This window comes from Aedes albopictus, chromosome 2, assembly GCF_035046485.1.
Source record: "Aedes albopictus strain Foshan chromosome 2, AalbF5, whole genome shotgun sequence".
In the NCBI taxonomy this organism is placed as follows: Eukaryota; Metazoa; Arthropoda; class Insecta; order Diptera; family Culicidae; genus Aedes; species Aedes albopictus.
Genome location: NC_085137.1, coordinates 68,006,106 through 68,020,861, shown reverse-complemented (window position 1 = coordinate 68,020,861; position 14,756 = coordinate 68,006,106). Strand labels below are relative to the sequence as shown.

The 14,756-nt window shown below is 43.8% G+C and overlaps 1 protein-coding gene across 3 annotated transcripts in view; it reads left to right on the top strand.

Moving 5' to 3' along the window:
- The window catches only part of LOC109423925 (uncharacterized), a 223,564-nt gene that overhangs the window by 148,872 nt on the left and 59,936 nt on the right, over positions 1 to 14,756 (top strand). For all 3 annotated transcript variants that reach the window (XM_062849813.1, XM_062849811.1, XM_062849812.1), the window contains one exon: positions 1,997 to 2,204. In XM_062849813.1, coding sequence (XP_062705797.1) covers positions 1,997 to 2,204 — 208 coding nt within the window. The remainder of the gene's footprint in view (positions 1 to 1,996; positions 2,205 to 14,756) is intronic.

Sequence of the window (14,756 nt, the reverse complement as noted above, 5' to 3'; positions counted from 1 at the left end):
ACAAACTCGCAAAATGGGAGTTCTTCCTTCGGAAGGGAAGCAAAGCGTGTGTCTCGAGATGAGCCTAGGGCTAAAAATCTCGTTAATACAGATAAAAAATAAAAAAAAAAAAGACGTCGCCTAAAATCGTGAACTCGATATCTCCGCACTGTTGCTGAAAAACAAAATCAACTGAATATTCTGATGAATGACGATGACTTTTGCGTCACAAATGCGATCACAAGCAATGCCTGTCGTCGCTGTGCTGCTGCTGCAGAGCTTCCGTCTGACGACCCCGATACAATAAATGAAGCAGTAAAAAATCTCAGTTTTGTCCCGTCCATTATTCCCCCAGTCCAGTATCCCCTCTCCCGGATAAAAAAAAAAGTTTCTTCTTTATTACGCCATTAATTGGATTGAAAGCAGATCGAGAAAGCTCACACAAGCTCCGCTGCTGCTCTGCGACACTGTTTCCGAGTTTTATAATCTATTACGTCAGCAACGATGACAGTGCACAATGCAGACTGACACTTCTATGCCCGTGGCATTGCAACTTTCAACTCATGGTTGATACCGTTGTATGGGGTCATATTGATCAATGTTCCTCTGCTTACTTATTACTGTGAATTGAGACTCAAATATCTCTAGCATTATGAAATTCATACATTTCTATTCTTTTCTTTTTCTTTTATGTCTTCAAATAAGTAATGTACTTGATCAATTTAATTCTGATTTACGGTACAACTAATCCACCACAGGCAATCCGACTGAATTGGATTAAAATCATTCATTGAGTCTTCAGCAAGGCATCTATAAGTGATAAAGTCGACAAAAAAAATATCGTTTTGGCTACATAGGGTCTGGGACCATTTGGGCAGGAGTGCCTATTTTGGGCACTTGCTGCTATAACTCAGTCAATTTTGAACCGATTGACTTGATTTTTTAGACAAGATCAGATATTACGCACAGTATCTAGCCATGTTCAAAAATTCAAGTCAATCGGTTTGAAATTGACTGAGTTATAGCAGCAAGTACCCAAAAAAGGTGCTCCTGCCCAAATGTTCCCAGACCCTATTTATCAAAGTTTGATTATGAAATCCATCCAGACCCATTTTCGATACTTTCACGTACCAAATCCTAAAAACCAATCCCATACAATAGTGGACGGACCGCAGCAATCACAACCGTCACTATCAATTTTATGTTCGGCGGTAGCACGGCCTCGGGTTCAACGAAAACGGACAATCATCAGGAAGAACATCGATTTAAACCAGTGAAGAAAATTGTCAGACAAAAGAGGCACAAAACAAGCAACAAAGAAGGTGCGACGATTAGTCTTTATCCCTACTGGTGACAGATAATGACATGATCTCGAAATTTTTTGTTGCAGACAAAACGGAAGCTGAATTTGTTGCGTACTTTTCAACTCGTGAATAATCAATTATTACTAACCCAAAGTCGAAACTGTTTGATGATAGAGCTTCACCAGAGTTGCAGTGTATACCGACTCGAAGTTACCGTTCGAAAATCGCAATGCAAGGCTTAAAAATTTCTAAACTCGTGGTGTACGATATTAATCCCATTATTTTCAAGTTGGGACAAACTTATGTCACATGGGTTGTTTTGTCGCAACAAATACGGGTTGCGACATTGTCATTATTGTTGCGCGATGGTTGAATTTTGATTCACTGATTTAAACGATGCGTTTGATTGTTTTCCCGCCTGACCGGAAGCAATCTATTTTTTCGACCCTCTCATATGCTTGTCGTCGGAAGAGGTTCTCGTTCCGTGGTGTTGTGTCACGTAGGTATGTTGCAGGAAGAACATGGATATCGAGAACAGCTTTCTTTTGTCGATTTTTTTTTTCAGCGGATTGTTTTTAGAAGATATTGCTAGTTTGGTGACTTTCCCTACCCCTTCGGACAAGCTCAACATTCGAATAATAATAAATGTTCGCTAACAAATCTACAACTAACTGTTCGCAACTAACACGATCTTCTTTGCTTGTTTCTTGCAGGAACAACGTCCGCTATCAGTATACCGCTCTGGACAGCGGTATCGGAGCTCCGGATCGGAGTCCCCGGGAGCGAGCGGCGCGGGATCGGGCATTTACGGCGTGCCAGGATTGGTTGCAGCACTCGGGAGGCCGTTACGAGGCGATAGCACACCTAGATGACATCGGGTCACGCTCGAGCAAGCACTGGTTTCTGCTGAATGATTGTACGGTAAGTGCACTGTACAACCTGCAGTAGGGAAGAGTACTTCAAAACGCACCTACAAACTAATTCATGCTATAAGCTGGGCTCTGTCATGAGTCATCTCATGACTCATGACAGTCATCTGAATACATACACATTAAAATAATGTGCCATACAGAACAATAAGACCAGTAGCCGATTTCCATACAAATCCTGAGATAAATTCCTCATCAAAATCATGACAAAATTTCTGTTAAAATCCTTGAATGAATTTAGGAATGTATATTTAGAGAAATTAATTAAGTTATTCTTCGTGGAGTTCTTAAAGCAATACTTGGATGATTTTCCAGAACGAATCCTTAGAGGAACTACTGCAGCAATCCTTTGAGAATTACTAAGGGTTATTTTTCAAGGAATTCTTGGATAAATAATAGATATAAAACTTGGAAAAATATTTCAAAGGATCCACCAGAAGAAATCCTGTCCTGTCCTGAATTTTTTGTCACTAATTCTATAAAAATATTCTTGAAGAATCCTTGAAGGAAGTGGGATAATTTCTGTTGAATTCTTTGGAAGAATCCTATAACAAATCTCAGAAGGAATCCTTGGAAGGTTTCATAAGGAATGCTTGGAGTAATTTTTGGACAAACCCTTGGGAGCATTCTTGAAGGACTCGTTGGAGAAATTCTTCGAAGAAGTTCTGGAGGAATTCATGAAAAAAAATCTGAAAGGAATTTCCGAAAAAACTTATGGAGAATATCCTGTAGCAACCATCTGATGCCTTCCTGTAGAAGTTTTTGCAGGCATTCTAGGAGAAATTTATAATGAATCTCTGGAAGAATTCCAGGCGTAATTCCTAAAGGAATGCCAGGGGAAATTCAGGAGGATGACTGAAAGTTTTCCTAGAGATTCAAGTAGGAATCACCGAGAAATTTCTCGGAGACATCCCTGGAGTAACCCCAAATAATATCCGTAGAAAAACTATAAGAGCTACCTAAATTAAAAAAAATGTCAATTACAGACAGAAAGGACTCAACGGCCTTATAAAAAATGAACAGACTCAATTCGGGTCAAGTACGTGCCACTGAAGACGACCTTTACAGTTGAGGCCGAAGTACGTATTTGCCATATGATGCAAACACATAGTTGGAATTATACGGAACTTGAGAGCTTGAGCTTGAGAGCTTGATTGACCGCCCGTAGATGCTACTCAAGTATCGCCAGAAGGAGCCAATGAGATATCTGCTGGGGACTAGCAGGCATCCTCAGTGTGTGATGTCAGCAGAAGCTTTTTGACCCTAGGCTGGCGGTGATATTGATAATTGCTAGGTTGCCTTTGGTAACACTGTGTTACTGCGTTTGAAGCGCATTCAGGCGACGTTTGCATCTTGAACGCACACAGCAATACGACTACAATACTACTGCTACTCAGTGTGCATAAGAAAATATAAAATGACGGTTACTATGGCAACGGCGGGGGGGGGAGAGCAAACGGAGGTTGCAGGGGCATTTCAGGGGATCCCACGGGGGTTCAGCGGGGTACCAGGAGATCTTTTGCACGTTTCAAAAGGATTTCAGGGTCCTCTCAGTGGGCATAAGGGGGTTCCAAGGGGTTCAAGGGGAGATTCAGGGGGTCTCAGGGGGTTCCAGGGATGTTCCAGCGGTTCTCAGGAGGAACCAGGTACCAGGATGTCTTAGAGGCGCTTAAGATGGTCTCAGTGGTGTCTCAGGTGATTTCAAGGTTCCCGGGGTCTCTGGAGACGTTTCAGGGGATCCAAGGTGGTTTGGGCACATTAGGAGGTCTCAGGGGCAGTGGTGGGCACGCTTGCCATTAACCGTTTACGCATTTCGGACGAACATTTGCTTCTATTCCCACAGAGGTCACTTAAAAGTTCACTATGAATGTTCTCCAATTTGCAAGTGAGGTGTACCTTTCTATTGAGTTTCTATTGAAACAAGCTCAATTTGAACTTTTGGGTTTCGATTTATCGAGAGGCGATCGCAATTTAACAATTAACCAGGGTGTTGTGACCCCACGGTGTCACATCGCTCTTCAATACCTGCTACTGTGCCCCTTGCGAGAAAACAACAGGCGCCTATGTAGAGCAGATATGCGAGAGATGACAATGAAATGATAGATAGGATAGAAGATCAACAAGGTCAAGGATAGATACTGAAATTGAAAGGCATCGTTTTTCCTACTGAATTGTGCTCATGCAGTTAAAATTTATTAGTTAATTAGTAACTTTTCTATGCTAAAATAACGTACAAAATTATACTAGTAATTGAAATTATCACAGTATGTATGAAAAGATCATTCCTAAGCTAAAATTTATTCCTAAATAGTATTTTTTCCCTATAGAAGTCATGCACTAAACTGCGTCAGTACTTAACCATAATTTGTGTGACCATCATTACAAACTATAGGTAAAACCAATTTGCTATGATTTATTGTGCTCAAGGCACTTATGAATGATTTAATTAGACCTCACAGCATTGGCAGAGACCGAGGAAACCAGATTTTGGAAACAGTGTATGCTAAGTGGGAGAAAGTGACTAAACGTAAGTCGGTAGAAATAGATTAAGCTTAAATGTCGAATCCAAGGGGCCTGCAACTCTAAACTTTTGTAAGTATTTACTAATAGTATCGTGAAAGTATTTCTAGTATTTGCAAAATATTCATCAAAGCAACATGGTTGCTATGGATTGACAAAGTGCAGTTTGTTATGTGTCAGATATACCAGCATGAGACTGAAAACTGAATGAAAAACTTGTGATTTAGAATGTTTTTGACGGGGTTTAAAAGGAATATTTTGAAAAGGTAAGAGCATTATGTGTAATTCCATCGGATTTATTCAATTAAGTGCCGTAATTTTAGCTAAACCTAAACCTCATTATCGCTACGACCAGTCCCAAAAGGAATTCGAAGACGTGCCCTTTTGTGGAGCTTTGGATTTCCTCGGATTAGGAATCACCCTCAGCGCTGTTCACCCAACTTACATCCTACATCAATGTCCGCTTACGAAAAGCTCCACACCTTTGGACATAACAGGCACACAAAGGCGAGCTTCCAAGGATGTATCCTGAATGTTGTACATACCTCGTTTACACAAAAGGAATTGAATTGTTCATTTGTTTCATGTTAATAATAAAGCTTTAGGTATTGTAATGTGAGATCGACCGTTTTCTTGATAGCGAAAGCTCGTCTATAGCTTTGTGCAACTATTTATTTTAATGTTTTTGGGAATTATCCAAGAAGTAACGAAATTATTTCATTCCTCTTCCTGTTTCATTATCGATTCATCACCATTCGCCATTCTATAATGCATGAGATTTGCGATTCCTCACCTCCCCCCCCCACCCCTCTAAGAAAACTAAAATCCCACTACATAATATACTCACTTTATTGGCTGACATTAACGTAATAAGACGAAGTCAGTTTTAATACAAAAATGCATCCCATTTATCTACAAGCATTTGTAATAAAACTCTCACAAGTTTCTTTCTTTTCACCCCGTAATAAATCGACGATGAATAACCTGTCATCGGCCTCAAAACGAAAACAAGGTTCCTGAAAACCAGGGCTCTTTGATGAATTTTCCTCCAGCATTTGCTTAGTATCTCGTTAGTATTTCTTAGTATTTGGCGATACTATGAAGAGTTTAGAGTTGCAGGCCCCTTGGTCGAATCTAATTGAGCCTATTTCAGGATATTAAAATACCACCAAAATAAAGGTTGTTTGAAATCTCGGAATTACTACTTTCTCTCCTCTGGCGGAACCAACAATAAACGATATTAAAAATTGTTGGTTCCGCCAGAGGAGAGAAAGTAGTAATTCCGAGATTTCAAACAACCTTTATTTTGGTGGTATTTTAATATCCTGAAATAGGCTCAATTAGATTCGACATTTAAGCTTAATCTATTTCTACCGACTTACGTTTAGTCACTTTCTCCCACTTAGCATACACTGTTTCCAAAATCTGGTTTCCTCGGTCTCTGCCAATGCTGTGAGGTCTAATTAAATCATTCATAAGTGCCTTGAGCACAATAAATCATAGCAAATTGGTTTTACCTATAGTTTGTAATGATGGTCACACAAATTATGGTTAAGTACTGACGCAGTTTAGTGCATGACTTCTATAGGGAAAAAATACTATTTAGGAATAAATTTTAGCTTAGGAATGATCTTTTCATACATACTGTGATAATTTCAATTACTAGTATAATTTTGTACGTTATTTTAGCATAGAAAAGTTACTAATTAACTAATAAATTTTAACTGCATGAGCACAATTCAGTAGGAAAAACGATGCCTTTCAATTTCAGTATCTATCCTTGACCTTGTTGATCTTCTATCCTATCTATCATTTCATTGTCATCTCTCGCATATCTGCTCTACATAGGCGCCTGTTGTTTTCTCGCAAGGGGCACAGTAGCAGGTATTGAAGAGCGATGTGACACCGTGGGGTCACAACAGTCCCCCCCAGTATGCCAACTCCAGGATTGGCTTACTAAGCTACGCTCTTTACGTCGAGAACTGCTAACTTAACCGCTGGCCTTTCGTAGATTCCCTTCGCCGTTTGAACCGTTGCACTGCGCACCTGTCCGTTCCGGTTGACTGTTCCGATTACCCGGCCCTTTGGCCAGCAGTTCCTAGGATGTTCCGGATCTGTGATCACCACTATATCGCCGACTTCAATCGCCTTCACCTTCTGATACCATTTTGTGCGCCTAGTGATTTCAGGAAGATACTCCTGTAGCCATCGTTGCCAGAAGCGATTAGCCATTACTTGGGAGAGCTCGTGACCGTGCCTTCTAACCTCTGTGCTATCGCAGCACAATGTCAACGGCTTTGATCCATCCGATGACCCGAGTAAAAAATGATTCGGCGTAAGGGCTGGCGCCGATTCGTCGTCCACTGGAATGTCTGTCAGCGGCCGAGCATTTAGCACTCCCTCAACTTCAATGAGCGCGTTGCGTAGTTCCTCATCACTGGGACGCCTGCTTCCAACGATCTCACCTAAATTCTTCTTCACGCTTTGGATCAATCGTTCCCAGCTACCACCCATGTGCGGTGAAGCAGGGGGGTTGAAACACCAAGACGTCTGTGGGCTGGTGAACTCTTGCGTGATCGTCTCCTGATCTACGGACTGAAGTGCTTCTCGCAACTCTCTATCCGCTCCAATAAAGTTTGTACCCCTATCGCTATAGAACGATACTGGAGTCCCTCGTCGACCGATGAAGTTCCGGAGTGCCATGATGCACGAACTAGTGCTCAAGGAGTGGGCGACCTCCAAATGGACAGCCCGGACAGTAAGACAGGTTAATAAGACCCCCCACCTCTTCTCGACCCTTCTTCCCAAAGTGACCTCAATTGGACCGAAGTAATCTACTCCAACGTGAGAGAAAGGACGAGTATAAACAGCCAATCTACCCGGCGGGAGATCTGCCATTTCCGGTGGATTTGGAACTGCATCTCGGTTTTTGCATCGCTGACAGCCGCTTCTAATTTTCTTGAGGGCTACTCGCAAGCGAAAGATGCAAAAGCGCTGCCGAACCTCATTCAGGACAGTTTTTTGGTTTCTGTGATGGAATTTTTCGTGGTAGTGTGTGAGAACCAATCGTGTAACAGGATGGTCTCGTGGCAAGATAACAGGATTCTTAGCATCTTCTAATAGGAATTCACACGCGTCAACTCTTCCTTTCATCCTTAGAATGCCCATTACATCCAGGAACGGACTAAGTTTGTAGAGGACACTGCTCTTCGGAATTTGACGAGCCAGTTGATTTTGGTTTCCGCTTAGCTTCAGGAGCTCCATTTCATCTGGATAGATGTCATACTGCGCTATAAGGATCTGGTGTATTTCGGCTTGATGTAACTCTTCGCTGGTCAACGGTCCTGTATTGATAGCAGTTTTCCTTACCCGACTTCGGCAGTTGGATACAAAGCGTTTCACGTAACCTGTTACACGCAAAAGACGGTTCCAGCTTGAAAAGTTGGTGGCGGGAATCGGTGGCTCGGATGCGTTGCAATGCAATAGAACGCTGGGTCGGAGTTCCTCGTTTGTGACGTCACCTTTATGCGCTACTGGGGGCCAGAATTCTTCAGGCTGCCACAGATATTGCGGGCCTCTAAACCATCTGCTAGTTGGGGCCAGATCCGGTTGTCGCTGCCACTTTGTCCCGTCGTCCGCCACGTTAAGTTTGGACGGAACCCATCTCCATTCATAGTCTTCCGTAGATTCCAAAATCTCGCTGACCCGTACTGCTACGAATGGACTATACCTACGATGATCCGACTGCAACCAGCATAGAACATTTCTCGAGTCCGACCAGAAAAAGCGTTTGGATATCGGCAATGACAACTCTGGCACCATGCTGTTAGCCAGCCTCGTTCCAATTACTGCTGCTGTGAGCTCCAGTCGAGGGATCGAAAGGTATTTCAGCGGCGCAACACGGGTCTTGGCACATACCAAGGTGCACTCTGTTTTGCCTGCTTCTTTAAAGCGAAGATAAACGGCTGCTGCCATGCCCTTCTCGCTAGCATCTACAAAGACGTGCACTTGAATATCCGTTTCAGGACCAACTGATGTGGCCTGTCGGTAGCAACGTGGTATACTAACGTGCTCCAATGATGGAAGAAGTTTGACCCAAGCTTTCCATTCCTCGTACTGTTTATCCTGGATTAGCTGTCCCCACTGAACTCCAGAGCGCCAGACCTCCTGCAGAACGATTTTCAGGTGCATCAGGTAGTTGGCTATTAGTCCTAGCGGATCGAAAACTGTCATCAGAACTCGGAGAACCTCATTCTTCGTAGGGCGACGCGTTCCTTTGAGCAGCGCTTCATCAAACCGTGTCCAGGACACCTTAAAGGTAAAGCAGTCCTTCGCCGTGTCCCACCACATTCCTAAGACCTTCTCTGTGCCCATCTCCGCTGCCAAATCCAAGTTCTTCTGCGTAACACCTTCGTCTTGCAACGCTGCCAGAACTCGCTGAGAGTTTGAGATCCAGTTCCTTATTTGGAATCCTCCTTTCGCGTGAACATACCGCACCGACTTTGCCAGTTCGATAGTAGCTTCTTCTGTCTCTTCACTCGCCAGCATATCGTCCACATAATGTTTTTTGACAATGGCTTCAACTGCTGCTGGATACTGCTCTTGGAACCTTTCCGCATTTTGGTTCTTCACGAACTGAGCAGTACTCGGAGAACAGCAAGCACCGAACGTCATTACGTTCATAACGTATGTGCTTGGCCCCTCGTTGGCGCTGTCTCGCCAGAAAAATCGCTGACAATGTTGGTTCACCGGTCGCATTCGAACTTGGTGGAACATTTCGCGAATATCTCCGCAAATCCCAACTCGATATTTGCGAAACTGGCACAGTACAGCTGGCAGAGAAGTAAGCTCATCTGGCCCTGTTAGTAGCGCCGAATTCAACGATACACCATGAACAGTCGCCGCTGCGTCCCAGACTATGCGCACCTTTCCGGGCTTGTTATGGTTGACAACAGGAAAAATAGGCAGATACCATACTCGTTGCTGCTTTTCCTCAAGCTCTTCGGTCGACAACTTTCGAACGTAATCCTTAGCCAAGTAATCGGCTATCTTCTCCCGTAGGACACACGCCAATTTTGGATCCCGTTCCATTCGCTTCTCCAAACAATTGAACCGCTGTAACGCCATCAGCTTGCTATCCGGTAAACGAACCTTCTCATAACGCCATAGCAGTCCCGTCTCATATCGGCTTCCATCTAAGCGTGTTAACGACCGCAGCAGAGCTTGAGCGCGTTCATTCTCACTTGACAAGCAGTTCTTCTCCGGCTTTGAGATTCCCAGAGCTTCGAGACTGAAAAAGTTCTTCACTTCACGATGCAAATCTGTCTCAGCGCGTGAGCTACACTCGCAAATGTGGTAAGTTCGATACACCGGATTTCCAGAGTCGGGCCTACGGCAGCTACCGTATATCGTCCACCCAAGGAGTGTCTTAACGGCGATTGGTTCTCCTTCCTTGCCCTCACGGCTGTTGCGTACGAGTGCCACCCTAGCATGTTTCACCCCTATCAGTATTCGTGGACGAGCGTTCTTATAGGAAACGACCGGAAGGTCACGAAGATACGGGAAGTTTTCTCTCAGGATATCCACGTCGAGAGACTGGGCCGGCAACTGCAAATCTCCAACCGTACGTACGTCATTGAGCGTAAACTTCTTTCCAGCTTGCCCACTTATGACAACATCAACGCTCAGAGATTCCGCTTCAAAACGATGAGTTCCACCGGTCCACTTCAGGCAAAGTGGTGCAGATTTGCCTGCTACTTCCAACTCCTCTGCCAAACCTTGATCCATCAACGTTAACTCCGAACCATCATCCAGAAATGCATAGCATTCGATCTGTTTCTTGGCCCCGAACAACGTAACCGGTAGATAGCGGAACATTCTTACCCCGGGGCTCGACAGATGAGTGTTTACATTTGTTTCTTCTTGCGTCGGTCGACTCGTATTGTTGCTAGGTCCAGTGGCGGTAAGGTCTTTATGTAGCAGTTCATGGTGTTTGAAGGTACAACTGTTCTTCCCACAAGGTTTCGCATCGCACTTTCCGGCATGTTGTCTGAGGCACCTGCGACACATTCGAAGTTCACGTACCGTCGCCCACCTCGCTTCATACGATAGTTCCAAAAATCTCGGACACTTTCCAGCGTTCTTGCAACCTCCCTTATAGACTGCACAACATTTGGTAGCACCGGCCTCGCTATACTTTCTTTCCGGCTGGCTGTTTCGGTTCTGAAACTCCGATGACTTCTGTTTTGAAACTGCTGAAGACGAATAGTTGGAATGAGTATTCAAAAACGCCTTGCTTTTCGGCTTGCTGTGAAGTTCTTGGTTCTTCTCAGTCGGTTGGATACCGCAAACCAAGCAGGCATCCTCGGCTACAGAATAGATCCATTTGCTGTAGGTGAACAAGTTGATCTTCTTCAACGTCCTCTGATGCCTCGCCCAATCGAGTTTGAGAGAAGGTGGCAGCTTTCCGACGAGCTCGTTCAGCAGAGTCACGTCCCGCTTGTACTCCTTCCTTCCGCAGGCGTCGATTGTGCTGCACAAATTCTGCACCGCCAATGCATGTTCGATCAGTTTGTCCATCGCGTCGGCCTTGATAGACGGCATTCCAAGTACCTTCGCTCTTAATGTGTTGATGATAGCTTGGGGCTGTCCAAAACGTAGCTTCAGCGCACTAATTGCCTTCGGAACCGTGGAGGGAAGCATGAGGAAACTGCGGACAGTGTTGAGAGCATCGTCTTTCAAGCAATTCCGCAACCGAATCATGTTCTCCTCGTCCCTATAGCCGCACATTCTCGTTGTACTCTCGTATGTTGACAAGAACATCGGCCACTCCTCAGGATTTCCGCTGAATCTGGGCAGATCTCGTGAAACGACTTGCCGGGCAGCTATCTGTTCCGGTGTGAGTCCCGCACGCTCTGCTGATGATCTATCACGAATCTCCGATGTTGGTTTGGGTCGTTTCGAACTTTTCGGAGTTGACTGCTTATTTGGCTTGAACCGTTCTGCACTGTCTTCGTTTTCATCCTCCGACGACTCTGTGGACGAATCTGCTTCGCTGGTTTCTTCATCGCTGCTCGATTCCTCGCTGCTTGACTCAGCAGACGACCCTGCACTGCTGGACCGCGAGCTTTCGTCCGTCCTTTGGTCCTTCAACCACGACGACACCTTCTCCGCTGGGTCTTGCTGATCACCGGCAACACTAGAACGAACACTTCGGCGCGACTCAGCTTCGGCAATTTCCTCAAGCAAACTGAACTTCTTCTGCAACAATTCCCGCTTCCGCTTCATTTCCTCTTCCATTAGAGTCTCTTCCGCTTCCAGTTTCTTCAACTGCACTTCGAGCACCATTCGCTCCGACCTTCGCGACGATGTTGATTTCACTGATTTCGCATCCTTTCTTCCGTTCGCCGTCGTCTCCTTCACCGATCTTGAAACGACCTCCAGCTTTTGGCTAGTTTGCATCGCTCCAACATCTTGCTCACCCACCTGACTTCGCTGTTTGACACCCGTAGTCACCTCGTCCGTCTTCTTCGCCTTCTTCTTGCCCGCGGAACGCCTAGCCGCCGGTTTGTACGACTTCTTCTCCTTCGCCTTCGTGCTGACTTTCTTGGCCTTCTTCGTCTTCAGAGATTCCAATTTCGAGCTCGATTTCTTCTGGTTCGCCGCCGCGGTTACGCATTTACAGCAATTCCAGCTATTCTGTTCGACCTCCTGGGTCACTCCTACGCACACGAAATGATGCCAATCGTCACACGAATCACACTGGACCATAAGGCTGTTATCGGCCTTGTAGCAGGTCCGACAACTATTCGGTTCGTACGCGATTACGGTCTTTGGGTCATGTTTATCAAGGGGAGGTTTGCTAAACGAGCAAGAGGGGTTAGGTGGGGGGATTTCGGTATCTGTCGGGAGTTGATCTCCGGATTTTCCATAACAGTTGTCACCTGTCTTACCTGCTGTTTTTCCGTTTACCTCGGACATCCCTCTGCAGTAACGATTGCAGCGCTCTTCGTAAGGATAGCCGCACCGGGATGCCGAATACGTACACAGCCGTGGCAGCAGCTATCAACAATTAACGACCTCGCAGGCACCGCCGACCGCCGTAAACGATATTAAAAATTGTTGGTTCCGCCAGAGGAGAAAAGGTAGTAATTCCGAGATTTCAAACAACCTTTATTTTGGTGGTATTTTAATATCCTGAAATAGGCTCAATTAGATTCGACATTTAAGCTTAATCTATTTCTACCGACTTACGTTTAGTCACTTTCTCCCACTTAGCATACACTGTTTCCAAAATCTGGTTTCCTCGGTCTCTGCCAATGCTGTGAGGTCTAATTAAATCATTCATAAGTGCCTTGAGCACAATAAATCATAGCAAATTGGTTTTACCTATAGTTTGTAATGATGGTCACACAAATTATGGTTAAGTACTATGACGCAGTTTAGTGCATGACTTCTATAGGGAAAAAATACTATTTAGGAATAAATTTTAGCTTAGATCATTTTTCATACATACTGTGATAATTTCAATTACTAGTATAATTTTGTACGTTATTTTAGCATAGAAAAGTTACTAATTAACTAATAAATTTTAACTGCATGAGCACAATTCAGTAGGAAAAACAATGCCTTTCAATTTCAGTATCTATCCTTGACCTTGTTGATCTTCTATCCTATCTATCATTTCATTGTCATCTCTCGCATATCTGCTCTGCATAGGCGCCTGTTGTTTTCTCGCAAGGGGCACAGTAGCAGGTATTGAAGAGCGATGTGACACCGTGGGGTCACAACACAGGGGTTTTCAGACCTTTCGGCTCGCGGTGTACTTTTCGGAAATACACCACTTCGTGGTGCACCTGGTCGTTAAAGTAAAAAAATACGATTTAGAATTTGTTGAACAAGCTGTCCTTATTCTTTCCCACACAGATATGATTACGACACTGACTTGCATTTTATTTTCATTAATTTTCGGAATTTCACTCGTATAATGTTTTCTTGCTGGGGAAATTTCTGGAAATTTTCGGGTGAGATCCTGTGCACGCCCTAGTGAATATCTTGCAGCATTACTAATAAGTTTTAAGTGGATTCCTAGCGAGAACCTCGACAAACTCTTGTGCTGACTTCTTTATGATTACCTTTGTGATTTTTGAAAGACGTTTTACCAATACTTAATTTCTGAAGAAATATATGCCAAAACCCCCTGCAAGATCCTTGGAAGCTATACTTTCTGAACTTTTGCATATTCCTGACAAGGTATTTGGTAAATTTCTTCTAGGTTTTCTGCCAACTCATGAGAATTTCAAGTTTCCTTTGAAATTATAAACAAATTTTTAATATTCCTGGAAAACTAGTTTCAAAGTCATTGATTTTATCCCTGCTTAGACTCTACGCAATACCACTAATTGGATTTCTTCCGACATTTTAGCAACATTTTTGAAGGTCAGCGAATAGATAAAATGATCGGGACAGGCAAAATTTTCACTTTTCAAAAAATGGTCAAATTAATGTAACTTCTTGAAAACAACCAGTAAAAATGACCAACAATAAATTGAAAAATGTAATGGGATGCATACTTTTTCCTAGAATATTTCTAACTTCGTGTAGAATAGCCCAATCTTCTTCCCACTGATACACAACTATTTGATCGATTCACATTACAAATTTGAGAATATTTGATGCACGTTTCGAAAAGTTACAGCCAGTTGAACATTTTTTGGAAAGTGAAAATTATGCCTGTCCCGATCTTTTTGTCTATCCTTATACATTTCTTGTAGGATGGTGCTATGGACACCCATACCAAATTCTTGAGAAAAATATTATGATATTGCCATTTGCGAGTGCCTGACAGGGCCCTTGCTGGGTTCCAGCTGGATTCGTTCTTAAATTCGTATTTTTTGTTATTTTATCTATCGCAAGTGATGTGAAGGTAAAACTTTTAAAATGCTGCGGTGCACTTACCAAGTGCACCGCGGTGCACGATCTGAAAACCCCTGAATTAACGGATAGTTCTGGTTAACCGTTATCC